General features: G+C 39.3%; 1 protein-coding gene across 2 annotated transcripts in view; it reads left to right on the plus strand.

The window, feature by feature from the left end:
- Positions 1-26,553, plus strand: part of LOC117223578 (uncharacterized) — a 157,806-nt gene extending 131,253 nt beyond the window's left edge. For both annotated transcript variants that reach the window (XM_033475933.2, XM_033475932.2), the window contains 13 exons: positions 2,922-3,088; positions 3,836-3,909; positions 3,990-4,088; positions 10,066-10,432; positions 13,283-13,543; positions 14,204-14,354; positions 14,869-14,980; positions 15,164-15,872; positions 16,757-16,801; positions 17,018-17,046; positions 17,486-17,617; positions 17,700-17,821; positions 17,909-26,553. In XM_033475933.2, the coding sequence (XP_033331824.2) occupies positions 2,922-3,088; positions 3,836-3,909; positions 3,990-4,088; positions 10,066-10,432; positions 13,283-13,543; positions 14,204-14,354; positions 14,869-14,980; positions 15,164-15,872; positions 16,757-16,801; positions 17,018-17,046; positions 17,486-17,617; positions 17,700-17,798 (2,245 nt within the window). In that variant the 3' untranslated portion in view covers positions 17,799-17,821; positions 17,909-26,553. The remainder of the gene's footprint in view (positions 1-2,921; positions 3,089-3,835; positions 3,910-3,989; positions 4,089-10,065; positions 10,433-13,282; positions 13,544-14,203; positions 14,355-14,868; positions 14,981-15,163; positions 15,873-16,756; positions 16,802-17,017; positions 17,047-17,485; positions 17,618-17,699; positions 17,822-17,908) is intronic.
- The last annotated feature ends 564 nt before the right edge of the window (positions 26,554-27,117 follow it).

The following is a 27,117-nucleotide window of genomic DNA, read 5'->3' on the forward strand; positions in this document are numbered from 1 at the left end:
CTCTCTCTCTCTCTCTCTCTCTCTCTCTCTCTCTCTCTCCGCGTCTTTTGGCGAGTACCAGTTTCTCTTCGCACAAAAATCCGGACATTTAAACATCGTCCGTCGTAATATACGAAATCGTTGGATCGCGTCATACTCTGGTACATGCATCTGGTATTTCGTAGATCCTCTAGATCATTTTGTTTCTTGCAGATCGTCACACAGAGTTGCTGTTGTAATTCGTCGCATCTCCACAGAGAAAAGTTTATTTCAAAGTTAATGTTATATATAATATTACATTATCGTGCTTGTCGAGGTTAATATAATTTATTATTTATTTATTATAACATTGACTGTAACAAGCGCATACGTCATATTATATATTATGCAGAGTGTCCCATAATTATGTCAACGCCCAGATTCCTGAGGTCATTTGAAGTAACTTTTTCCTTAGCGAAAATGTTCTACGAGCCTTCGTTTACGCGAGTTATTGATAAAAATACACTGACCAATGAGAGGCGAGCGCGGCTGACGCAAGGCGGCCGAGCCAATCAGCGGAACTGGGTTTCGAGCGCTCGCTGGCTCGACCGCCTCGCGCCAACCGCGCTCGCTTCTCATTGGTCAAGCGTCTTTCGTTAATAACTCGCGAACGATGCCTCGGAGAAAATTTCTGTAAAGGAAAAAGTTACTTCAAATGACCTGACGAATCACTTCTTTTCGTATTTTAACGTAATTATGGAACGCTCTGTGTATAATATTGCATATATGCTTGTTACAATGTAATTAATGTAATTTATTATTTATCTATTAATAATTACAGCGTTAATGTAATTAACTTTGAAATAAACTTTCCTCTGAGAAAGAAAACTTCCTAAATATATAAAATAATATATAAAATATATATATAAATATATAAAATAATATATAAAATTATATATAAAATAAATATATATTAAATATTATATAAAATATATAAAATAATATATAAAATTATATATAAAATAAATATATATTAAATATTATGTAAAATATATAAAATAATATATAAAATTATATATAAAATAAATATATATTAAATATTATATAAAATATATATAGATACATAAAATAAACAAAAATAAAAGATAAATAAGCATGTTTGTTATTTTATCGATTAATTTAATCATTTCTCAGTCATCTTACATTATTATCGATAAAAATATTAATACTTATGAATGCCATGAATTTATGAAATTTTAATTTCATAAATAAATGTTCAACGAGGTTTTTCTCTATGGTCCGACGATTTTCGAAAATACGAGAAACATCGTCCGGGGCCGCGTAAGCGTCCGGTGACTTATGAACGGGAGTGTACGCGGGAAGAACGCGAACCAACCCCCGTACATCTCGGCGAGTGGAATTATTTTCGTGGTAACGCGCCGCCGTCGGTTGACTCACGCGTCGAGCACGTGAGGAGATTTACGCGCGTCGCAGGATATTGCGTCCGCGGAGCGCGCTTTTCTGCGCGAGAGAAAAAAAATCGGACGATAGCGTAACTCGATCCCGAAACAGGGACACCGTCGCCGCAGTCGCCGGCGGCGGCGGCGGCGGCGGCCAGCGTTTCACCGAAATCGCAGGAATTTTTTCTCGCCGGCGACCGAATCGACGAGCCGGAACGCAAACGCGATTTCGCCGAGCACGAAATCGATTCTGTAACCCGACACTTCGCGGAAATTCGTGTAACCAACGACGCACGCTCGCGCCAAAACTGTTCGCAACCCCGTGAAATCCCTGGACGAGTACATAGTTGTGCTCGAACCGGACAACCGACTTTGTCGAATGACTTTTCGTATCGCTGGTATTTTCGCGCGATAACACTTGTTGTTGTTAGCTTCGTTAACAGTGCCACAGAATTCTGAACATTTTCTCTGAGAGGACAAGTTTTTTATTGCACAGTTTATCGCACGGCACTGCAAATTTTATTGCGCAGTCTGGTGGTTTAGTTGCGTATTTTATTTATTGCATTTTATTCTGTTCCACTTTAGTTTTAATTTTATTTCATTCGATTTTCTTGTTTCATTTTATCTATTTTATTCTACTTAAAATGAAACAAGAAAATCGAATGAAATAAAACGAACTAATCTATTTTATTCTACTTTAGTTCGTTTTATTTCATTCGATTTTCTTGTTTCATTTTATCTATTTTATTCTGCTTTAGTTCGTTTTATTTCATTCGATTTTCTTGTTTCATTTTATCTATTTTATTCTGCTTTAGTTCGTTTTATTTCATTCGATTTTCTTGTTTCATTTTATCTATTTTATTCTGCTTTAGTTCAATTTATTTTGTTTTATTTTATTTTATTTTTATTTTATATTATTTTATTTTATTTTATTTTATTTTTATTTTATATTATTTTATTTTATTTTATTTTATTTTATTTTATTTTATTTTATTTTATTTTATTTTATTTTATTTTATTTTATTTTATTTTATTTTATTTTATTTTATTTTATTTTATTTTATTTTATTTTATTTTATTTTATTTTATTTTATTTTATTTTATTTTATTTTATTTTATTTTATTTTATTTTATTTTATTTTATTTTATTTTATTTTATTTTATTTTTTTTTATTTTTTTTTATTTTATTTTATTTTATTTTATTTTATTTTTTTATTTTATTTCATTTTATTTCATTTTATTTCATTTTATTATTTTATTTTATCCATTTTATTATTTTATTTTATCCATTTTATTCTACTTTAATTCATTTTATTTTATTTTATTTTCTTGTTTCATTTTATTTATTTTATTCTACTTTAGTTCATTTTATTTTATTTTATTTTCTTGTTTTATTTGTTTTCTTTTTTGTATGTTATGCAAGGTTCGTAAAGATATACCACATGTAATCCGTAAAGAAGCCGATAAAGTTAACGAAGTATTTCCGTTCCTTTTTGTTACAGCAATCCAAGGGCGGCGCGGAACATGGCGGAAAAACAACGCCGCGACAATCACAACACAAACATTACAGCAATGGGGAAGCTCGTACCTGCTGTCGCCGAGAGTCCGAGGAAGATGGACAAAATCTCCATCCTGAGGCTGGCTACAGCTTTCCTCAGGTCGAACTATAGTAAGTTGAGGTTCAATGTCAACATTTCTTAACTGCGACAAGCTTCTTACTCATTGGGCATGTATAGTCTTCAAATTTCAGACAGTTCTTTAAATTTCAGACAATATCTTTAAATTTCAGACACTCTTTAAGTTTCAGACAATCTTTAAATTTCTGACGGTCTTTAAATATCAGACAATCTTTAGGTATCAGATAATTTTTAAATTTCAGACAATCTTTAAATATCAGACAATCTTCAAATTTCAGACACTCTTTAAGTTTCAGACAATCTTTAAATATCAGACAATCTTTAAATTTCTGACGGTCTTTAAATATCAGACAATCTTTAGGTATCAGATAATTTTTAAATTTCAGACAATCTTTAAATATCAGACAATTTTTAAATTTCAGACAATCTTTAAGTTTCAGACAATCTGTAAATATCAGACAATCTTTAAGTTTCAGACAATCTTTAAATTTCAGACAATCTTTAAATTTCAGACACTCTTTCCATTTCAGACAGTTCTTCAAGCATGTATAGTTCTTAAAATTCAGACTATTTTTAAATTTCAGACAGTCTTTAATTTCAGACAATCTTTAAGTTTCAGACAGTTTCTAAATTTCAGACAGTCCTTTTTGCATGTATAGTCCTTAAATTTCATACAGTCGATGCCACCACTTCATTTGCCAACCAAATTTTTCATCGGACTTGTCCACAATTAAAATCATTTAATTAGCTCTCACGTGTCTGTCTCCTCTCTGTTGCAGCGCTCGGACGCGGCACAATAGACTTTCTACCCCGTGAACTCGGTTGTCTGGACTTGGAAAAATATATCGTCGACGTGAGTACTCGTAAATCGATCCAGTCCTGTTATCGTTACATGTTGAACATGTTAAGAATCGTTTTTGTTAACCGTAACAGAACTTGATCGAAAGCGGGGGCTTCTTTATCGTGGTCACGACGACAGGGAAAATCGTTTACGTCAGCCGGCAAGTCCAGGAACACCTTGGCCACACTCAGGTAAATGTTGCAACAGATATTATTCTCGTTTACTCGCTTCATAGCTGAATGCGTCGCTGCTTCGCCAAACGTGAAATGTACATACGTACAGTGTGTCCCATAATTATGTTAATACCCGGAAGGAGATGATGCCTGAGGTGATTTGAAGTAACTTTTTCCTTAGCGAAAATGATCTACGAGGCTTCGTTTACGAGTTATTAACGAAAAACATTGACCAATCGGAGAGTGAGCGCGGCCGGCGCAACGCGGCATTGGCTACGAGGGCGGAGCACCGGCCGTCTGACGCAGCGGCAGTGGACGCGAGGGCGGAGCGTCAGCCGTACGCGATTTCTCATTGGCCACTGTTTTTCGTTAATAACTCGTAAACGGAGCCGTGGATTGAATTTTCGCTAAGGAAAAAGTTGCTTGAAATTACCTAAAGAATCTTCCTTTTTCGCGTGTTTACATAATTATGGGACATCTTGTACATTTGTGATTAGCGGACTGCGGATTTTTATGCGAATTCTCGTTGCTCCGAATATTTTTATAAAAATGCAAAGTACACTCTTACATAATATTATTAATGTATTGTTATATATTATTGCTAAACAAATATTATTACGATCACGTATAAAAATTAACAACGTATTATCTACGTTATTAATTTTTTTTTCTTAATACGGATGTTTAATAGCATTTTAAAATGCAAAATAAAAATTGCAAAAAAAGAATGCAAAATAAAACGTTCCTTCTTTCCGTGATAATATTAATCGACTGAAAATAATCCATCGACATCGTTCAATTCTTTTAAACTTTTTACCATTTTAAATTGCAACTATCTCAATTTTACGACAAATGCCTAAAAATTCGCGGTTCGCCGATTAGATAATGGATTTAACGCGTCTCCCGAATGCGTGTAGTACAATGAAACGCGGACGCTAACACGCGCGTCAACCGTGTGAATTACGCGCGATTAGTATGCGTGGAAAATGTGTCTTTGCCACCTGGTCGGCCAACGGCCACCTATCACAATGGAAATTTTCGCTCGGCCGCGTATCTTAGTTAGCAGCGACTTTTACAAGCTGCCAATCGCTCGGCGCGAACCGCTTACAAAGTCTAAACGGAAATTCGTGTCGCGCGAAATGGACGCTTCTCTCTCTCTCTCTCTCTCGCTCTGCCGCTCTCTCCCTCGCTCTCTCCCTCGCTCTCTCTCTCTCTCTTTCTCTCCCTCGTTCTCTCTCTTTCTCGCTCTCTCTCGCTCTCTTTCGCTCTCTCTCTCGCACTCTTTCGCTCTCTCTCGCTTTCTCCCGCGCTCTCGCTCTCTCTCTCCCCCTCTCTCTCTCTCTCTCTCTCTCTCTCTCTCTCTCTCTCTCTCTCCGCTCTCTGCGTGTCTTTTATGTCATTTTCTTAAACAGCGGACCCGCAAGCTCGAAAAGAATATCGTACGAATGCGTCGCTTTTTGTGCTTCACTCTTTTCTTTTTCTTCATTTTGTCACGTTGCCGCACGTTGCACGCGGCCAAGTCGTCGTTTCAGCATCGAACCATATACACGCAGCAAGCACGGTGCAATTATTTTTCAAACTGCCACTAAACGACTTGAATATGTTCAATTATTTTTTTTGCAAATGGTGGAGAGGCGCCAGTTTACTGGACAATATTACTAAAATTCCTTTTTTTTTCAATTTTGCTGTTACTTGTAAAAAATGATATGACAACAAATTGTAGTGCTTTTAAAACTTTAAATTATAAAAAATTCAATTACTCTGAAATGAAAATTTTTTTAAAAACTAGCGTTTTTTCTGTGTTTTGTCTGGGCCTATAGCGAACATTTAAAAAATGCTTTTGGTCAAGCAAAGATGTGAATAGTGAAGCTACAGCAAGTCGATTTATTAATATTTATTTTATTATTTATTAATTATTATTTATATTATTTATATTTATTATTATTTAGATAAATATATTTATTAATATTTAGATATATAATATTCAGATATAGTATTTATATAATATTTATTAATATTTATATACATATATTTATTAATATTCACATACATATATTAATTAATATTTACATAAATATATTTATTAATATTTATATAAACATATTTACTCATTATTACTTATTTATTTATTAATAAATCGACTTGAAAATCAATTAACTTAAAATCCTGCGATCGTCCAAATTTCGCATTCTACTAAAATTTCGTGATTCTCTATGAAATTATTAGCAGATTCACAGCTGCCAATCAATTCCTAAAACATTCCATAAAACCAAAATAATCGAGCCAACTGCAAAATAAAAAAGCGAAAATATTTATTATCGAATCTATCGATACGCGAATATAAAACATCTCCATGCGTTCGCCAGGCATTCTGCGAGCACGAGAACGAGAATTATTTGCCCGTCCGTTGAAAGTTTCCCCGAGCTCTCGGAACATTTTCTCTGTTGTTAAGTCTCGCGAGGGGCGTTCTTTTCGCGTTAAAATTGCAAACCGTTGTAACTTTGATAATAGAACGACCTTCGTGCAACGCGAAGTTTCCTTGACATGAAAAAGTTGCAGCACCTCTCGTACGAGAACAAGTAGACTTTCGCATAATTTTTCACGTCGACGCGACGATCATCCTGAAGGCTTCGATGCTCGCCGGACGCGTTTCCTTCGTGCAGTGTTGAAAGAAACGAACGAGGCGGAAGCTCGAAGGAACGATTTACGTACCGCGGAAAATCGATGCATCCCGTGCTTAGCTGCCGGGACCTGCAGGCCTGCAACGAGCTTCAGAATTATCGATCAAATGAGCATGCAATGTAAACGCACCGCCATGGCAACTGCGGTGCACCCTCCGATAATTTTCCCGTTTCGCACAGAAAACGTGTTCCCGAAAATACTTTGACGGTTCTAGGCCGCGGATTTTCTGCGTCTTTTCTGCGATTTTTCTGCAATTTTTCGGCGATTTTTCGGCGACTTTTCTGCAATTTTTCTGCAATTTTTCGGCGACTTTTCTGCAATTTTTCTGCAATTTTTCGGTGATTTTTCTGCGATTTTCCAGCGATTTTTCGGCGAAAATTCGATTATGAAACAGCAGAGAAATCAAAATAATCGAAACATTGCATCGTTTTAAATGAATTAAAATTATTTAAAAAAAAAATTAGAAATCGATGAGCGACTCACGTTTCTCGCAACGGACGCGAGATTATTTAATCGAGAATCAAATCGAAAATGATTATAAATGTTAAATTGTGAGTGTCACACCGCGGAACAACATTTAAAAAGAATATAATTTTCGAAGTTATTTTATTTATATTTATCACGTTGTAAGTTCGGCCAGAGTGGCGATCGAAACGCAAGGAAAAGTGAAAATTTATTGGACACCGTTTATCGACAGTGGGGCGTTTTTCTTCCATTAATAGTCATTTGTCAATGTTCCGGTTACGTTTCACTGAATTTTGCGACTCTCGGTGCGAGATCAGAGCCACGTGTCTGACCTGATATCTCGCGAGGCAAGGGGTTGATCAGGAGACAAACGGCTCGGATAAATCGACTCCCGCCGGATAATTGAGACGCGAGGACGAAAACCTAATAATGTAATTTCCGTACCAGTACGGGCATTTCTGTGTCGCGTAAATTCATCCCTCCTTGCAATATAATAATATTGTAGTAGAAAGCAATTTAATGATTTATGTACTAATGGTTATGTATACTAATTTATGTACTAGTAATTGTGTACAGTAATTTACGTACTGATCGTTATGTATATTGATCTTCGTACTAATTATTTTATATACTAATTTATGTACTAATAATTATGTACAGTAATTTACGTACTAATCGTTATGTATATTGATTTTCGTACTAATAATTTTGTATGCTAATTTATGTACACTAATTTATGTACTAATAATTATGTATACTTATTTATGTACTAATAATTACGTATACTTATTCATGTACTACTAATTATGTATACTAATAATGAATACTTATTTATATACTACTAATTATGTGTACTAATAACGTATACTAATTTATATACTAATAATGTATACTAATTTATGTACTAATAATTATGTATGCTAATATATGTACTAATAATTGTATATACTGTGATTTACAGGTTATCGACGAAAAACCGTGAGCAATGAGAGGCGAGCTCGGCCGATGCCCCGCCCTCGGGACTACTGCCGCCAGCGCGACGCGGCATTGACCACGAGGACGGAGCGCCGACCGAGCTCGCCTCTCATTGGTTGGCGTTTTTCGTTGATAACTCGTAAACGAAGCCTCGTAGAACATTTTCGCAAAGGAAAAAGTTGCTTCGAATCACCTCATAACCTGCATTTCCGAATTGCGAGAGATATTTTCAAAATTGGCAAAAAATTATTGTCAAATTATTGTGTCAACGCGTTCTAGCGTTTTCGAAGCGCGCCAATATTTTTCCAACGCACCGATTCGACCACCCAGAACGAGAATTGTCCACCGGAACGTCCAGAGTTACGCGACGTACTCGTCACTCGTCAAACTATCCACGTTTCCGTCGCGATTTTCTTCTGCAACCCGATTCCTCGCGACGATTCAATAGTGTCCAGGGTGCACCATGCCGGCGACGGGGCTTGTTTTCGCCGCGGGGAGTTTCTCCTTGAGAACAATACCGGCTGATTGTGAGTGTGTCTTCTTAAAAAAAAAAGAAAAAAAAGAAAAAAACATAAAAGCAAGCCTGGAGATCCCACGCAAACAACTGCCACCGCCCCGCCCACGTTCTCTAGATATTCTTTCTGTCTCCTCTATCGCCGTGCCATCCCCATTCCCAACCCGCGGCATCATGCTTGCGCCCCGAAGCCGTGGAAACTCGGCCGGACGAACAGGTTCGTTACGCTCGAGCGTCGAATTATCGTTAACGCTCGAATCTGGAGCGCGCCGCGCGGTTCCTACGGAACCACGTGGATCGATAGTCGACCGACAGTTTTTTTGCCGAGAATCGTTGTCGGACGACGGTGTTGGGCTCCTTCTCTTTAGCCGATTATGTATGTATGTATGTATGTATGTACTCTGCGCGGATCGTCGAATCCTCCGCGCTTCCTCCATCTTCGTCTCGGCTTCTTCCTTTCTTTCTTTCTTCCTTTCTTTCTTCGCAGGTCGAGGGCGCCCCCGATTACGCATCGAGCGCCATCATTTTTCCGTTCGTCCATACGTTTCCAGCCGGAATTTACGCGAAATTGGACATTTTCTCGCGTTTCACACGTTGTTTAGTTCTCTAGTTTCTATTTTATTCTATTCCATTCTATTTTGTTCTATTTTATTCTATTTTATTCTATTTTATTCTATTTTATTCTATTTTATTCTATATCATTCTATTTTATTCTATTTTATTCTATGTTATTCTATCTTATTCTATTTCATTCTATTTCATTCTATATTATTCTATTTGATTCTATTTCATTCTATTTCATTCTATTTTATCCTATTTTCTTCTATTTCATTCTATTTCATTCTATATTATTCTATTTCATTCTATTTCATTCTCTATCTTATTCTATCTTATTCTATTTCATTCTATATTATTCTATTTTATTCTATTTTATTCTATTTTATTCTATTTTATTCTATCTCATTCTATTTTATCCTATTTTCTTCTATTTTATTCTCTCTCTCTCTCTCTCTCTCTCTCTCTCTCTCTCTATTTTATTTTATTTTCATATATCTATATATACGATTCGAAGGCAATTCGGAGGCCACGCGCCCCGATTCGAAGGTCACATAACACGATTCAAACGCAATTCGGAAACCACATGCTACAATTCAAAGTGAAACAGTCCATTTCTTATTGTCTTCCAAGAATTCGCGTCGCCTGACCTTGACCGACTCCGTCGACCCTTCTCATCGACGCAGCAATAAATCCCATAACCGTAGCTCTATCACAGAGAAATTCGCAGCAACCCGAAATTTGGCATTTCCGGGAGAAATTACCGTAATATACATTGTCTTCAACGAACCACTGACGTTGCAGGGTGATCTTCTCGGCTACTCCCTATACGATTTCATTCACCCGAGGGACCGCGAGGAGCTCACGAAAAACCTGAAGGTGGAGGACCTCCAAGGGGTGGCCGGCTCGTCGTCGTCGTCGTCGTCGTCGCTGCCGCAGCTTTCGAATGCGGCGAACGAGAACTCGACGTCGTCGGAGGACTCGTCCACGCTGAGACACGAGAGGAATCCTTTCCGCGAGCAGCGCCGGATATTCGAGCTGAGAATGTTGCACCGGACAGCGTCACGCAGGGAGCACACGCAGTACGAATGGTTCGAGCTCTCGGGGATGCTGAAGCTGGCCGAGAGCTGCCGGAACCCCGAGTCCCAGGCGAATCGGGCGAGACATCGAGGTAAGCTCTGTCGTTCTGTCGTTTCGTTTTTAATTGTTCGCCGCGCGAGCATGCATGCGCGTTTTCGCGACCAACGCGGCGACTGCCGCGAAAAGTGCAACGGTCGCGATCTCGTAATCGTTTTCATTGGCTAACGGTTCGCCGCCTTGTATCGTTCACTCACCCCCCACTGTCAACAAGATTAAGGTCTATCTGTTGTGTGACTCAGCGCGGCGTGCACTGTGTCCTTAGGAGAATGTCGCGATCGAAATTGTTTACGGATCCGTCGAGAGAGAGGGGGAGAGAGAGAGAGAGAGTCGTTCGCGCGCAAATATCGGTGGTCCCTCGATTGTTACAAAGACGGAACAGAGACGTTTCTAGAGATTATGATAATGATAAAACGAACGTTCTCGTTTTTTTATAATTTGCATGTTTTATATATACATTTATATATTATTTGTATGTGTACAGCAAATTCTCCCTAATTGACGCTCAGATTTTTGCACAAAAGTGGACAATTTAGGAAGGGTAGATAATAATAATTTAACTGGAATGATAATATATAGTAATAATATAAATATATAATAATACATAATAATATGATAATATATATACTATAATAATAGTATATAATAAAATATATACTATAATACAATAATATATAATAATAATATAACTGTAATAAAAGCAGCCTTGCGGTCCGTTTTTATAGTCACCAATTGTCAACAACTATAAAGACGAGCCGCAAGATTATTATTATTACAGTTGTATTATTATTATATTATTATTATAGTACATATATTATCATATTAATATATATTTAAATATATTATTTATATATATATATATATATATTATATATATATATTATATTATATATATTATATATAATATATATTATTATATTATTATAATATATATATATTACTATTAAAGTAATATTATTATTATCTCCTCTTCCCAAATTGTCCACTGTTGTACACAATCTGGGGTCAATTAGGGAGAAGGCAATTACAGAGAGAGACAGGAAAATATTCGAAAGCCTCTTAAATATTCAACCATTTGCACTGGAGCGATGCCTCCGAGACACCGCTGAAATTGTTCTATCACGTTCCAAGAACATTCTTACATCATCGAACTTCAGATTTAAAAGACTGTTAAAACTATAACCGTCGTTACGGTTATAATACGAATCACGAGTATTCGGTTTCATACGCCTAAAATACAGTTCGTCGTGTAAAATTATCTTAGATTCGCGGTTAAAAAAATAGCTTCGAGTGCAAATGGTTAACAAATACATTTACACTTTTCAAAAGCGTAAAGTTGAAACGTTGCTAGAACTGCAATAACGTTTCTCGAATCGTATCAAACGAGATCTAACTACGTAGACGATTTTCATATCATATTTCCATATCTGATTTCGAATAAATTATTCCGTCGTGTACATAAATGATTTTATTTAAAAAAAAAGAGAAAAAAAAACAGAAAAATCGTAATAATATCGTCCGCCGTTCCGTCGCATTTATTTTTCACTGTTGCGTAAGTTCCGCCTGCAGCGAGGAATCGAGTTAAAAATACAACAAAAAAGAAAATAACCGCGAACTCTAAAATCTAGTTTGTTTCTTGCGAAACATTCTTTTTTTCCGTTTTCTTACGAAACGATTTTGTTAAATGTCTCCGACCGAATGCGATACAATGCGCGCGAGACGCGTTTGCCACGAGGAAGAACCACCGATGCCGCCCCTTCCCCTACCCCTCACCCCGACACGTGTATTTTTCTTGCGACTCTCTCCACGCGGCACGATGACATTATTAATTTCATCGAACGGCGCTGAATTAAATCGATTCCATCAGCAGAATCTCGCGGACCACTGTTCCCCTTTTATCACGACACCGGGGAACCGGTGAAGTTGGTTCGAACCGGGCTATCGCAAATATTTACCCTAGCTACGCATTTAAATTTAGACCGTTCCCATCGACTGCGAAAGATGTGGGCGTAGTCGCGAGCGTTAACGTCGATCTTTTAATTTCCGTAGCACGGACGAAGATCAACGCCTGGAACTACCGAGTCCTTAACTCGGCCAATCCGTATTGTTTTGTAACTGGGCTGCGGATTTTATGCAATTTCGACGACAACGGCTGGTTCGGGGAGAAAAACTGTAAAGACATTACAGAAGAGTTTAAAAATATTGTTATAAATAATTTTTATTATAATAATAATTTTTATAAATAATGTTATTGTATGTAATATGTGTAATATGTGTAATATGTTTTTCCTCTTTGAATAATTTCAATAATATATATACATATAGTATATATTGTATATATTATATTTATATATACATATAGTAAAGTATATTAAAAAAGGGAAAATGTAGATATATGTATATATAAACATATTACACATATTGCATATTACATATAATAATGTACATACTACATATAACACATATTACATATTGCATACATATATACATACCTTATTAAAATGATTAAAAGAGGAAAAACACACACTGACATTAACAGTTATCTCGGACAATTTTCATTTTGCATAAAGATCCGCAGTCAGGTAACAAGGCAGCAATTTAACCTTGACATAACCTGACATAACCTCGATTTTTCTAAATTTCTTGATTTTTCCAAAACCTTCGACAACGTCCACAATCTGATGACTATAGTTGCATAAAATATCTTCGTATTTGCTTGGCGAGGGTGAACCATTTTCTTTTTTTGGTTAAATCTCCACCGTCTCGTCGAGATGTTCCTGCGTAAATAGAAATGCGTTGCATTAAAATGAAGATCGAGACTATACCGAAGTACGTATTTCGTTTGGAAATGGCAGGTATTTAGCGATCGTTTGTAATTTTACAGATATCGGCTCAACGAGCAACGATATTATCTTCGTGGGAGTAGCGCGGCTATTAATGAAGCGATCGATCACAGGGATATCGATCATAGATGCGAACAAGGACGAATACCTCACCCGGCATTTGGTCGACGGCAGAATACTTTACTGCGACCATAGGGTGTCCGTGGTGGCCGGCTACTTGGCCGAGGAAGTCTCCGGCTTGAGCGCCTTCAACTTCATGCACAAAGACGATCTCTGGTGGGCCATGATCGCGCTTCGCCAAAGTGAGTGTTCGTTTCGCGGTTGATCGACCGCTGGCGCCACCGTTCCCCTTTCTAGTCCTCGGAAATCTGCTACGACTTCTTTGTTCTATGATCTGTTTAACGCAAATTTTCATTGTTATTATACAGGGTGTCCCAAAAATGTCTCGCAATCCGAAAGTTGCGGGTTCCTCGGGTCATTTAAAGCAACTTTTTCCTTTGCAGAAATTTTCTCCGAGGCACCGTTAACGAGTTATTAACGAAAAACAGTGACCAATGAGAGGCGAGCTCAGCTGGTGCGAGGCGACCGAGTCGGTGAGCGAAACTGGGCTTCGTGCGCTGGTTGGCTGGGCCGTCTCGCGTCAGCCGTACTCGATTCTTATTGGTCACTGTTTTTCGTTAATAACTCGTTAACGGTGCCTCGGAGAACATTTTTGTAAAGGAAGAAGTTGCTTCAAATGATCCGAGGAACCCGGAAATGATCCGCCATTTCCGGATTGCGAGACATTTTTGGTACACCCTGTAGACAATTTTGAAACAGAAATGTTATTACAGAAATGTTCGTTTAATATGTTGCCCCGACACTCGAAACGTATATTTCCCTTGTTTATAAATTGTTCCCCTAATTGTTCCCTTGTTTGAACGTGGCCTGGATTAACTAATTTGAATTATTATTTTTTGCAGTGTACGTTCGTGCAGAAACGTGCGGATCGTCGTGTTACAGGCTACTGTCGAAAACAGGAGAATTTATTTATTTGCGTAGTCACGGGTACTTAGAGCTGGACGAGAACACCCAAACTGTTGTGTCTTTCGTGTGCATAAACACACTAGTATCGTAAGTGCCATTTCCGCGATTGCAATCTCTTGTAGCAGTCGTTGTTCGGAAAGTTCGTAAAATAATCGAGGATGAATTTGCAGTTCACAATTTTTCAGTCGGTGCCTTGATTTCAGTTTATTGCTATGAACTATTAATTGCTACTATTAACTGCTATGAAATTTGTACGGTAAATTCTCCCTAATTAATCCTCAGCTTGGAAACAAAAATGGACAGTTTGGGAAGAGAAGGTACGATTATCGCAATTGTCCATTTTTGTGTACAAGCGGAGGGTCAACTAGGGAGAATTTACTGTATTTTGGTGATTCGTAAATTTTTATTCTCAACGAGTTCTTCTTTCTGATATCTTTTCTGTGCGTGCTGATAAATTCTGTTTGATATACCTGATATACATCAATTAGTACATTATAATACATTATTGAATTTCAGAGCTTTCCGAACAATTTTTCTACCGTACATGCCTTCATCCATATTGTTCTTACAGAAGGGAAGTAATAATTCTTTTCTTTTTCAGGGAGGAAGAAGGAATGCAACTGGTGCAACAAATGAAGAAACGATTCTCAGCGACGATAACCGAATCCACGTGGGAAATGATCCAAAACCAGGATGACGCCGCGCTTGACATGGTAAAATTTGTAATATTATTTACAATATTATTTGTAATGTTATAAGGAAATATCACAAGACATAATGGAAAAATCCGGCCGCATGAATTGAATAGTATATCAGCGCTTTGTTAATCTACATCCATGTGATACATTCTACTAAAAACAATGGCTTACTAATTGAAACTGAATTATTTGTTACAGGGTTCAGACTCCCAGCAGAGCTCAAAAAGTAGTGTAGGAGATCCCACGGTGGTTGAAGACGCCATTGCACACCTGGTCAGCGCCTTGTCGTCCTCCGTTTCCGAAATTCGTCTATCAAAGTCTCCTGTTCCCGACGAACAATACGTGAAGGCTGCTATAGTCTCGAAGAACTTACCACCGGTTGCTGCGCAAGCGAGCAAAATTGGCATTAAGTCGATAGATCATCGCTTGATGGTGCAAGGAACAGAAGGTCGTAGCCCTAAACAAGAACCAAAGGCGAGTAATCAGTTGATTCCGCTGAACGAGTCGCAAGATAGTCCTAGGTCGTCAGGAAAATCGATGGCGATCAAAATCAAAGAAGAAGACACGATACCTGAAGAAGTTACCAGCATTATTGCAACAAATGATTCGCCCGTGGATCAATGTATAAACCTTCCGCATAATCCTGGAACATCTCACTTGGACATTACCCCAAGAAGGTACATTCCTCCAGTCGAGGATATCGCAATTTCCGACACGAAGTCGAGTCAATACCCCACCAAAAGGAGGCACAGCGACGAAAACGATAGGATAACTTCCAACAAGAAAAGAGCTCCGTATTTTGATCAGAAATTGTTTGTTAAGGAAGACTATGAAGATTTAGATTCGTTGAATGACCTCATGGGGGGTAACTATTCATGTTACGACGATGACAAGTTTCCCGACCAAGGTACTACAATCTTTTCTTTATTCTCGCGTCATAGATTTCTTTATTTCCGGTTATAATACAAAGTGATTTACCTAACTCTACTACTTTTAATTGTTTGTAGACCATTTGTTATATAACAAAATATTTCAAACCGAAGTTATATGGTGTCAGAAAAAGCTTCGAATGTAATTACATGTAATAATTAGCATTTTTCCAGTTTTGCTTTACTTTTAAGAATTTTTTCAACTTAAATAATTTATAATGGAATTTTGTTTTCAGATGCATTAATAATCAGCAGCCAAAAATTATATATATATTTTATTTCACTTAATTCATTGCTTAAAATAATATTTAAAGGATATCAGAATGACTATTATTTTATGAATAACTTTTCAGATTATAGGATCATATTTTATAGATCACATTTAAGAAAAAAGAGTTAATAACAAAACAAGTTTTGTTTCAAACATTTTTTTACATAACAAACCGTTCACAAATTTTCACTCCTTTGACTGTTTATTGCGCAGTTCATTGTTTATTCAAAGCCGTATTTTTGTTGTGCAAGATTGATAGTGATCACTTGATGAGAGGAAAAAGAAAGAAGCAAGATATTCTTGCCAGAATTGAAACATCAGATTATGCATCTCGTCTGTAAAAACATAAAAGACATAGCATAATTATAAAAAAGACTCTTGTAAAACCTTTCGTTTTAAAAATATATTTTTGCAGGGAGAATACATCATTTTTTTAGACTGACAAAGGTGTTAAAGTGGTATAGTTAGGTGAAATGTTGTTTGAAATTGTATTCAAAATGTTGCTATCAATTTCTTTCTTTTCAATAGGTAATAAACTATTGCCTTGAAGTAGTTCTCTTTTAACAAACCTTTTATTTGGAATTGTTCTAGACCGTATATTAAAGATGATCTTTGGAGGTGACGTTCATTCTAATGGTAGGTACGAGAACAGACATTGAATAACACAGAATTTGATCCGATGGAAAGAGAGTGGACAAGACATGTTCGTTGTTAAAAGGGTTCAAAAAAAAGATTGAATGACACAAATGATTTCAAACGAGTTCCCTGCTTTCCAAAAGATCAGATTCGTTGTTTCAAATTGTACATTGTATGCGAATCAACTAAATTTTCAATTATATCATTGCTCCTCAGGTACGACGGTGCCTCAAATACCAGAGACTGTAAGTATCAAGTAATACAGGGTGTCCCAAAAATGTCTCGCAATCCGGAAATGGCGGGTTCCTCAGATCATTTGAAGCAACTTCTTCCTTTACAAAAATTTTCTCCGAGGCACCGTTAACGAGTTATTAACGAAAAACAGTGACCAATGAGAGGCGAACTCAGCTGGTGCGAGGCGACCGAGCCGGTGAGCGAAACTGGGCTTCGTGCGCTGGTTGGCTGGGCCGTCTCGCGTCAGCCGTACTCGCCTCTCATTGGGTCACTGTTTTTCGTTAATAACTCGTTAATGGTGCCTTGGAGAAAATTTTTGTAAAGGAAAAAGTTGCTTCAAATGACCCGAGGAACCCGCCACTTTTGGATTGCGAGACATTTTTGGGACACCCTGTACAGCGAATATATTGATTATCGTGCGCGACGTTTATTAACACTTTTGTGTAACAGGTACTCTGTGACAATTTAAGAAGGCAGCAGCACCAGCTGACTGAGAATATAGCGTTGCAAGATTCTCAGTTAAATGTTATAACGCAAAACATTTCGAACTCCGCAAAGATAAAGAGTTTGAAATCGTTAAAGGTAAATGAAAACATTTTTCACAACGCTCGGACGTTGTTTTGCTATTCGACGAAAATTTAAACGCTGGTATATTTGATTGCAGGCAGAGCACAATATACAAAAACGAGACCTTAAATCGCTAAAGCAAGATCTCCATAATCATATCGCGATATCACGCAGCCACAACAACATCGGTGTTTAGAGAGATATTCAGGAATCTGCCAAGTACGTCACTTGCAAAACAAGGAACAAGACTCGAGTCAGTCACATTCAAAGTTACTATTTCTTTTCTTTTTTTTTCGTGTAAAACAGATACCAGAGAAACAAGTGTAACAGAAGAGAAAAGGGAAGGAACCGAGGTCGAAGCTGTCAGAGTGAAATTGTATGTTGATTGTTCCAGTGAAGTCTATTGTAACTCATTCCTCTTTGTGACACCAGTGATAATATGGTAAATGAAGAAATGACTACTAGTTACACATCGACAATCGGCAATAGCCTGACGGTGTTGGCTCGTATCGCCCTGTTACTCACCGTAGAAGAGATAATTGTTTATCTACGATTACGCAAAAAAAAGGCTACGCGTCGGTTATGAAAATTTCAAACTCTTCGCACCGGCAAGAATACATAGGAACAGTGCCGTGAGCAACAAAGCATGATCGAAATAATCGGCGTACGAACTTTCTGCTGTGTACAAGTACGACGAGTTTGTACGAACGAATTGTGGACCTTGTACCTAACCTGATTTTTGGCGCAGAGACACGAACGATCATACATATATATATATCTCGGTAACTATTTCCACGAAATGCAGACGTGAATCGTATTATAAATGAGGGTCGCGTGCGTTTTACGTACTTGCAGGTCCAATGTTGCGCAATTTTTAAAGTTTATGATAGCTAATTTGTAGATAGTGCGGAGTCGATTTAAAAATGGCCGCGCTGCTCGTCGTCTAGACTTCAACACTGTTTTATCCGGTCGTTACAAGGCCGAAATCACGAACTATTTCGATGTCGGATAAATCACGGTATATCAGCACATATATATCGGATGGATACAGCATCAGTTTTATTTGCGCATCCTGTTGGGTCACCGGATGCCAATTAACACGAGAGAAAAAATATAATAATGTCGTGAAAGAAAATTCAATTTGAATCTTACTGGTAAGAGCAAATTGGCAGTACAAAATTTATCGCGAATGAATGAAAGAAGAGATGTTTACGAAAAAGAAAAGAAAGAAACGGGGTCGTACTATACATAAAAAGAAATATTAGATACATATGAACGTATCTAGATTTTATTACTGTTACACGAGTACGGTAACAATGAAATTGTAAATTGTCTCGAGTCTCAAGTATATCACCATTTTCTTTTTCTTTAAAAGAAAAAAAAAAGAAATTCGATCCTAAATCGTGTGGACTGCTAATCCTTTTTAAATGTATCTATGTATGCACTATTTGTAACATATGCATGCACTTTCGAGCATTTTACATATTAATTTGTTATTTTTACAAATTTTTTTTACTTTTTTTTTGTCGAGGTATAACTAACGTAAATGAAACTATCGACCTGTTTTAACGGGCGGGATCGACGCCCGTCGGTCTCCGTACAAGAATTGCATAAACGAATATTATATTTCATGTTTACAACCGTTCTGTTATTGCGAATTTTTAGACTTTACTGGCCTCGTTATCCACCCAATATTATGTTACTTTATATTACTTTATTTAATTACAGCTAAGCTTTAGTGTCTATTGATCAGTGTAGAATAATTTCCGCGGTTATCCGATGCATAATTAAAAATAAATGGCCACGGGTAGATCATGCTCTGAGCTATAAGTTGACAAGAAGAAAAAAAAAAGGAAAAGAAAATCAATAAGCATAATCGAGCGAACGAACCTACGGTTCACTGTTAAAATCGGTTGAATTATACGAATTGTAACGCTGCGCACAACAAATTACGCAATGAGCGCATTCAACAGGGACACGTTCGACATCCTACAAATAAGGTCGTTGTTTCACATACTCATTAACAAAATACTTCAGATACAAAATAGCGTCTATGGAAAGGTAAATTGCGTCGCGAACTCTAATATCTCGCGTTCAAGTTTTGTCTAATAACTGTCACCTCGGATCGTTCAGCCTGTACATTTAGATTTCAACTTCTGACGTGACTACATTTGGGTTGTATGCAATAATTGCTATTGATGAATACTGTTTGCGTGTCACTGAAGGCTGCGCTAGACTACGTTCGATTACAAAGTGCCATTTACTTGGACGATCCATTCACAAAATTGATTTCTCTGGCAGCAAGTAGCAATCTGTCGGCTTCGACATGCGCTGGATGCAATTCATGCGAACCATAATCGCCAGCAATGTTTCCATTCGCCAGCATAATAGGAGCGTCCCTCGCGTCCGCGCTACCCCCGCACCCCTAAATAATGAACAAACTGAAGTGGAGTAATGGAGGGGATGGTCGACTACCCCGCCAGCAATGTTTCCATTCGCCAGCATAATAGGAGCGTCCCTCGCGCCCGCGCTACCCCCGCACCCCTAAATAATGAACAAACTGAGGTGGAATAATGGAGGGGATGGTCGACTACCCCGACTGCGATGCGCCTGTGCCAACACGACGTATTCTCGCCACTTCAGTGTTCGCCTTTACGGGAGCTTTGCCGACGATTTCGGGATAAGTGCGAACGCTGGGGTCGCCTCTATGACGCCGGCAAATGGAAACAGCGTAATCGAACGATTTTCTAGCGTCGACAGGTACAGACAGAGATTGTAATATTTATCATCCCCTTGTCTTTATAGCCCCTCTCGCGATCGATCCGACCACTTTGATCTTCTGGAACATACCTTTCCATTTTGTGTGACACTTGACCCTATTTCTACGAACTATGTCGGGACCTGGGGGACCTAATCGATAACGCTTGACCGCGTCTTGACGACGGTCTACTCGGTCTCTGTGAAAGACGGCCCGCAAAGGCCCTCCTCTTCGCGAGCAACGTCCGGCCCCCACCCCCTCCCCTTACAATTTACGAATTCTGTACAAACATTGCTCCTGTCCGCATAATAATTACAGCTAGTTATTACTCCCGATCGTCGGCACACACGTTCAGGCTACGTGAGGCCGCCGCTGTCTTCGGAAAATCACTACCTCAGCCGCCCCAAAATAAACGGGCGGTACTAATTATTAGCCACGTCGCTGGCCGCACTTCCCGTGCACGCGTGAGCTCGTTGTTTCGCATAGTCGTTAGCATTTTTTCAACAGCCGCGAGTAAATAGATCTATGAATCGTCTAGTTCCATTTCCCTATGTACAAGTATAAATAAGGCTGATACTGTAAATAAGAATTCCGAATCGTCTCGGCGGATCGGCGACCCCCCACCCCTCACACCCCCGCACCCCTTGTTCAGGGGATCGCCAATCCTCAATTTTTCCTTTTCTTTCTTCAACAAAAGCGTGCAATCGCGCACGTACTTTGCAAACGATCCGTGTGCTTTATCCCAAATACGTTAAGAGAATGGTTTTTCTTCTTTTTTTTCGCGCGCGCGCGCTCCTCGCACGCTCGTTCGACGACGGCGTCGGTAGAGAGCGCGCCGCTTACGATTGTAACGTAGATTATTAACGATGTATTAAATATACGGGCAGCCCTCCCTTCCCGACGTCCCCCCTACTCCCTCGCCCCGCCCCACTTCTCGAGTAAGTTTCCGTTCCGAAAATGAACCACAACGACGAACGGTCCGCCGTTCCTCGGATGCACGTTATATTTTCTATAGCAACAATATATACATATATATACAGAGCGTCTCAAAAATGTCTCGTAATCCGGAAAATGGAGGGTTCCTGAGATCATTCGAAGCAACTTTCTCCTCAGCGAAAATGCAAACCGCGGCTTCGTTTACGAGTTATCAACGAAAATCGGTGACCAATGAGAGGCGAGATCCGCTGGCGCGAGACGGCCGAGCCAATGAGCGGAGCTGGGCTTTGCGCGCTCGTTGGCTCGACCGCCTCGCGTCAGCAGAGCTCGCTTCTCATTGGTCGGCGTTTTTCATTAATAACTCGTAAACGAAGCCGCGGTTTGCATTTTCGCTAAGGAAAAAGTTACTTCAAATAACCTAAGGAATCCACCATTTCCGGATTGCGAGACATTTTTGGGACATCCTGCATATGTATATATATATATATATTTATGGTGGATTCAAGTTATTCTTGATGATAATGAATATTCGTACTATTTTATAAGCTTGATGACTTATATACCGTGAATTGTTATATAAATTGCGTATTTATTTTGTGCAAGAACGATCGTTCACGCGCTGTACAGGCAGAAAAAGAGAGAGAGAGAGAGAGAGAGAGATCATGGAATTACGGAAGAGGGGGATTTATCTGTGTATAAAATAATTCGTCGCGTATGTACGCATCATGTTCATTGTAAAAATCGTCGTTGACCCCGTTTTTATGTCACTGACATCGACGTCAAGCGAGCCGGGCCGGACGGTCGATCGAGCCCCCCACCTGGATCACGATCTATAGTCAATTGGAAAAATCACAGCAAGCTGTTATCATTAATTATAACGAAATGAAATGAAAAAACGAACCGAACAGACTACTCCGATCGATCGTGCGCTCCCCCGGCCGATCGCTCGACCTTGATAAGTAAATCCAAACTTTTTTACGTGCTAGCTTATTACTAAGAAAGATTAAATGACTCTTGTATAATCCGTCGTGTTGTGGGCGTTTAGTTAAGTGAATGGCAGACTTTCCGATTCGTCATGATCGTTGTAGTACAAACAGCAAGTTTTCAAGTGTCTGTGTTTAGTGTCACTCCTCTCACCGTTGTAATCTATCGAGCGAAGGGAAAAAGCAAAAGAATAATTGTAAACGTGTTTTCGTGATCCTCGTCGGCGACGCAGTTTCGAGCGCTCGCGTACCAACCCATCCCCACCGCTGCGGCCGCGCGCGTCTCACCGTGTGCTCCCTGGTGGAGTGGGGGTAAGAAGAGAGAGAACCGCGCGCGGCCACGAATTTCCACGTTGAATCGTTATTGAGAATTAGAGGTCGAGAAATGTATGTATATGGAAACCGAGGGAAGAATATTGTATAATTATAGCGCAACCCGGTTTTCCCGTGTTAGATTCGTCGTCTCGAAACTGAATGCACCGGCCCGTTCACAGGGTAACTAACCTAACCAAAAAGATCAAAAAAGAAAGAAACAAATAAACAAACTGTCACGCAGAATTGTCACCGAGCAAAATTTTCGAAAGCTGTACACGAAAAGAAAAAAAGGTCGAACTAATCAACCAACCAACCAACCAGCATTCTTTGACAATAAATCTTGTTCATCTTACATTTCATTGCCCGATTCAACGAACAGGAAACGACGACACACAGTTCAGGCGCGAAAAATTACTCTTCCAATTATTTGCCGTTAACTAGGATCGATCGAACAGATTTGTAATGGGGAACGGCATCGTTTATTGGTGACATGAAACAGACGGCACTACTGAATTCGCTAAGCTCTAACGTTTAATCTTATAATACGACTTTGTAAATAACTACCTTTGTTATATTTTATACTCTGCTGTTTGCACATAAGTGATTTTTACAATTTCTTTCTGTAAGTTACACACCGGGGGCCCCGGCTCGCCCCGCCGGCCACGATCGCGGGCGTCCTTTTATTGTATGTTTTATACATGTACAATATATACAGGGTGTCCGAAAAATGTCGAACAGTCTAGAAACGGGAGATTCCCGAGGTCATTCGATGTAACTTTTTCCTTAACGAAAATGCGATCCGTGGCTTTGTTTACGAATTATTAACGGAAAAACGGTGACCAATGAGAGGCGAGATCAGTCGGCGCTAGGCGGCCGAGCCAATTAGCGGAACTGAGCTTGGCGCGCTCGTTGACTGGACCGCCTCGCGCCAGCCCAGCTTGGCTCTCATTGGTCACACTGTTTTTCGTTGATAACTCGCGTTAAGGATGAATCGGAGAAAATTTCTGCAAAGGAAAAAGTTACTTCAAACGTGCTCGGGAACCCCTTATTTCCGAATTGCGAGACATTTTTGGGACACCCTGTATATCTATATCTGTATAGACATGTATATTATATGTGTGCGTATCTTTCGGAGCAGAACGCTGCAAGAACGTCCTCTTCGATCAATGTTCAAAGAGACTCGCAATATGTATGTATGCATGTATGTATGCATGTATGTATGTATGTATGTATGTATGTATGTATGTATGTATGCATGCATGTATGTATGTATGTATGTATGTATGTATGTATGTATTTCGTTTTGGATCTGTTCGGTACGGTTGGACCGCGGTCACGGTGAAATTGTCCCTCGCGAAACGATCGTCTCTTCGCGAACCGTTGTTTCCGAGAAATTGGAAGCACAACCGAGTTACGAAGCGCGTGCGCGCGCGCGCGTTTTTGTTCTTTTTTTGTTTTGTTTTTACCGTCTCCGTTCCGTGCTCTTCGAAAGAACTGGAAATTCTCCTGGCGAGAACAGTGTGTGTGTATGTGTGTGTGTGTGTGTGTGTGTGTGTGTTTGCACGCGACCGCTGGAATCTAGATGTGTGAAATCAGCACGATGTAACAACACAGCTAGACCGACTTCCGCTCTTCGTTCGACGGACAAATTCGAACGCACGATCGGCAAGAATATTCCGTGCAAGAACAGAAAGTCCCGCGCGGTAAACAAAGTTGCTCCTTGTCCGGAGACCCGTTTAACACGTTCGTCGCCGCGTCACCCAGATCTGGGTGACGGGTATGCTTGCGTGGGGGCCCCGCCACCCAAATATGGGTGACGCTCTTCTTATTCAATTCATAGGACTTTCAATTGGATTTCAAAAGGAATAAAATGGAATATAAGCACTGAAATATAAATATAGAATATACAACTTGAACATACTAAAAATGTACATATTATACTATACTTTTTACTAATTTATATTAATTTATATTCATTACATTATACTATGTCGTATGGTGCGCGTTGAAACATTCTAAACACATTCGAGGTGATTTTGGATAATTCGAACAATAGGTCGTAGTTTTTTCTACATTTTTTTCGCTTCTTGACGTTCAGTTTATATCGAGGTTAAATTTATCTAAAATTATTTATTTAAAAAATGTATCGCTCCGTTTATGTTTTGGTGCTCCAACAGTCGGATTTAGGCCCCGCGAGAAACTCAACCGTAATTGCGCTGGACGACGAACGTGTTAAACATTAAACGTTAAATTTCGCCGTAGCCGATAAGGACAGCGAGAATGTGATTCGCGTTTCGCGAGCTTCTCTGAAGAGAAATGCACCTCTGAATTATTATTATCTTTTTCTTATTTTTTTTTGTTTCTTTTCTCTGGCTGGGGGATGGCGGCGGCGGCGGGGGGGAGGGGGGAAAGGCGATCAAGAATGTAGCGAATTAAAACGAACGCATTAAATGTTTATTCCATTTATTGTATACTTTTCGTGTGAATATTTACAAGAGTCTTCGTTACGTTCGGATATTTTCGTATTAAACTTGCATTCGATCTTTTTGTTTTTTTTTATATGCGCTCGCGTCGTCTACTTTCGTTTAAATGCGTGGATAAATACGTACGTAGAACCGCGCGCGACACCGGAACACGGTGGAGAAAAACGGTACGAAAGTAAACCGGAACGACACGCGTCCTAACTTCAAGAGGTGTATCACTCTTTATAGATTGCCAAAGAACCGATAACAATGTAACCGAAATCCGTTCGTCTGTTCTTCCAAACCGTGAGACGAAGAAGCGTCGACATACGCGCGCGCGCGATACGCGCTCGTACACACATACAGGGTGTCCCGAAAATGTCTTGCAATCCGGAAATGGAGATTCCTGAGGTTATTTGAAGCAACTTTTTCCTTTGCGAAAATTTTCTCCGCGGCTTCGTTTACGAGTTATTAACGAAAAACATTGGCCAATAAGAGGCGAGCTCGGTTGGCGCGCGGCGGCTCAGCCAACGAGTGCACGGAGCCCAGTTCCGCTCATTGGCTCGGCCGTCTCGCGCCAAAAAAGTTGCTTCAAATTACCTCAGGAATCCCCTACTTTCGGATTGCGAGACATTTTTAGGACACCCTGTACACACACACACACTAAGCGCGCGCGAACGAGGTTGATTCGCGCAGAAATTTATAAAAATGTTTGCAGTCGAGTGTCGGTTAGAGCAGCGTAGAAGACGATGGACAGGAAAATTCGATTCGAAACGAGGGTCTATCTGCCATTGTGTGCAAAAAAAGAAACGTTAATCTCGAGGCGTTCGTTTTCCACTTTCTAGCGAAACAAACAAAGAAACAAGCAAGCAAAATAAGAAAAAAAGGAAAAACTCTTCTCTCTGTAACCGAGAACGTTGAAATTGGTCTAACGGGGGTTGCGTTCTTGCAGCAACATAACTTTCCAAATTCCGCGTTATTCTTGGGTATTGTTGAACACGAGCATTGGAACATATATTTATACGACAGAAAAAAAGAACGAAAAGAAATCAAGCATATATAATTGGTATAAACGAGTCGAGGCATCGAAGAAAAAGAAAACAACAAAAACCGAATGAAAACAACAATAACAACAAAAAACGAAAGAAGAGAGAAAGCAAAGAAAATTGATTCTGAGCAAAATCGATGAAGGGAATAAAAAAGAAAAAAACGATTGGGATCATGTACACGTATAAAACTTGTGTCAAGACTGAATTATCAAGACTTCGTGAGGAGGTGGAACATTTTTGTAAATACTACTGCCGGAAAGAAATATATGTAGAAATTGTAATGAAAAAAATTTTATGGACGTTGCAAAAACCCATTGTCATTTAAATGTATTTTCCTCCTCGTCTCCTGTCTGCTTCGTCGTGTATACCCTCATTATTATACGAGAGAAAGAAGGAAACAGAAGAACAATGTATATGTACATACTGGATAATGAAATATTTAAAATCACGAGTTATTTATTACACAACAGATTCTTAAAATAATTGCAAGACCCACACTCTGGCCCGCAACGACCGGGATTACAGATTCTCATCACAATTCAAAAACACCGTTGCGCGGCCGTCAACGATGCCGAGATGTCGTCGATTCGCGCGGCGACTCTCTCTTTCGACTGTACCTCTCGCCGCTCTCGTCGTCGGCGTTCGCTCTCGTCCCAACGGCGCTCCTCCTCCCCTCTCATTCACTCTTTGAGCATCGATCCAACGAAAATGTAATTCGGATCGGCTAAGCACGGTCCTCCGCGGTTTGGGCGCGCGTCGGCCAACGGGCCGACCATGGTCCGACGGCTTCGAGATATGTTCGCGTAAATTGGAACCGCGGACCTTGGAGAGCCACCGGCCACGTTCTTCTGCTACGAGAGGATCGCAGGGCTCGGAGAGACCGTCGTAACATCGATCCCGGTTCTCGGAAACAGTTGACGGAAGAACCTTTGCCACGAACAACTGTCGCGAAGTGTCGAGATCCTCGTTTTCGGAACGGTTCCCGAGATCGACAATTTTCACGGAGGCTCGA

This window comes from Megalopta genalis, chromosome 1 (genome assembly GCF_051020955.1).
Source record: "Megalopta genalis isolate 19385.01 chromosome 1, iyMegGena1_principal, whole genome shotgun sequence".
Taxonomy (NCBI): Eukaryota; Metazoa; Arthropoda; class Insecta; order Hymenoptera; family Halictidae; genus Megalopta; species Megalopta genalis.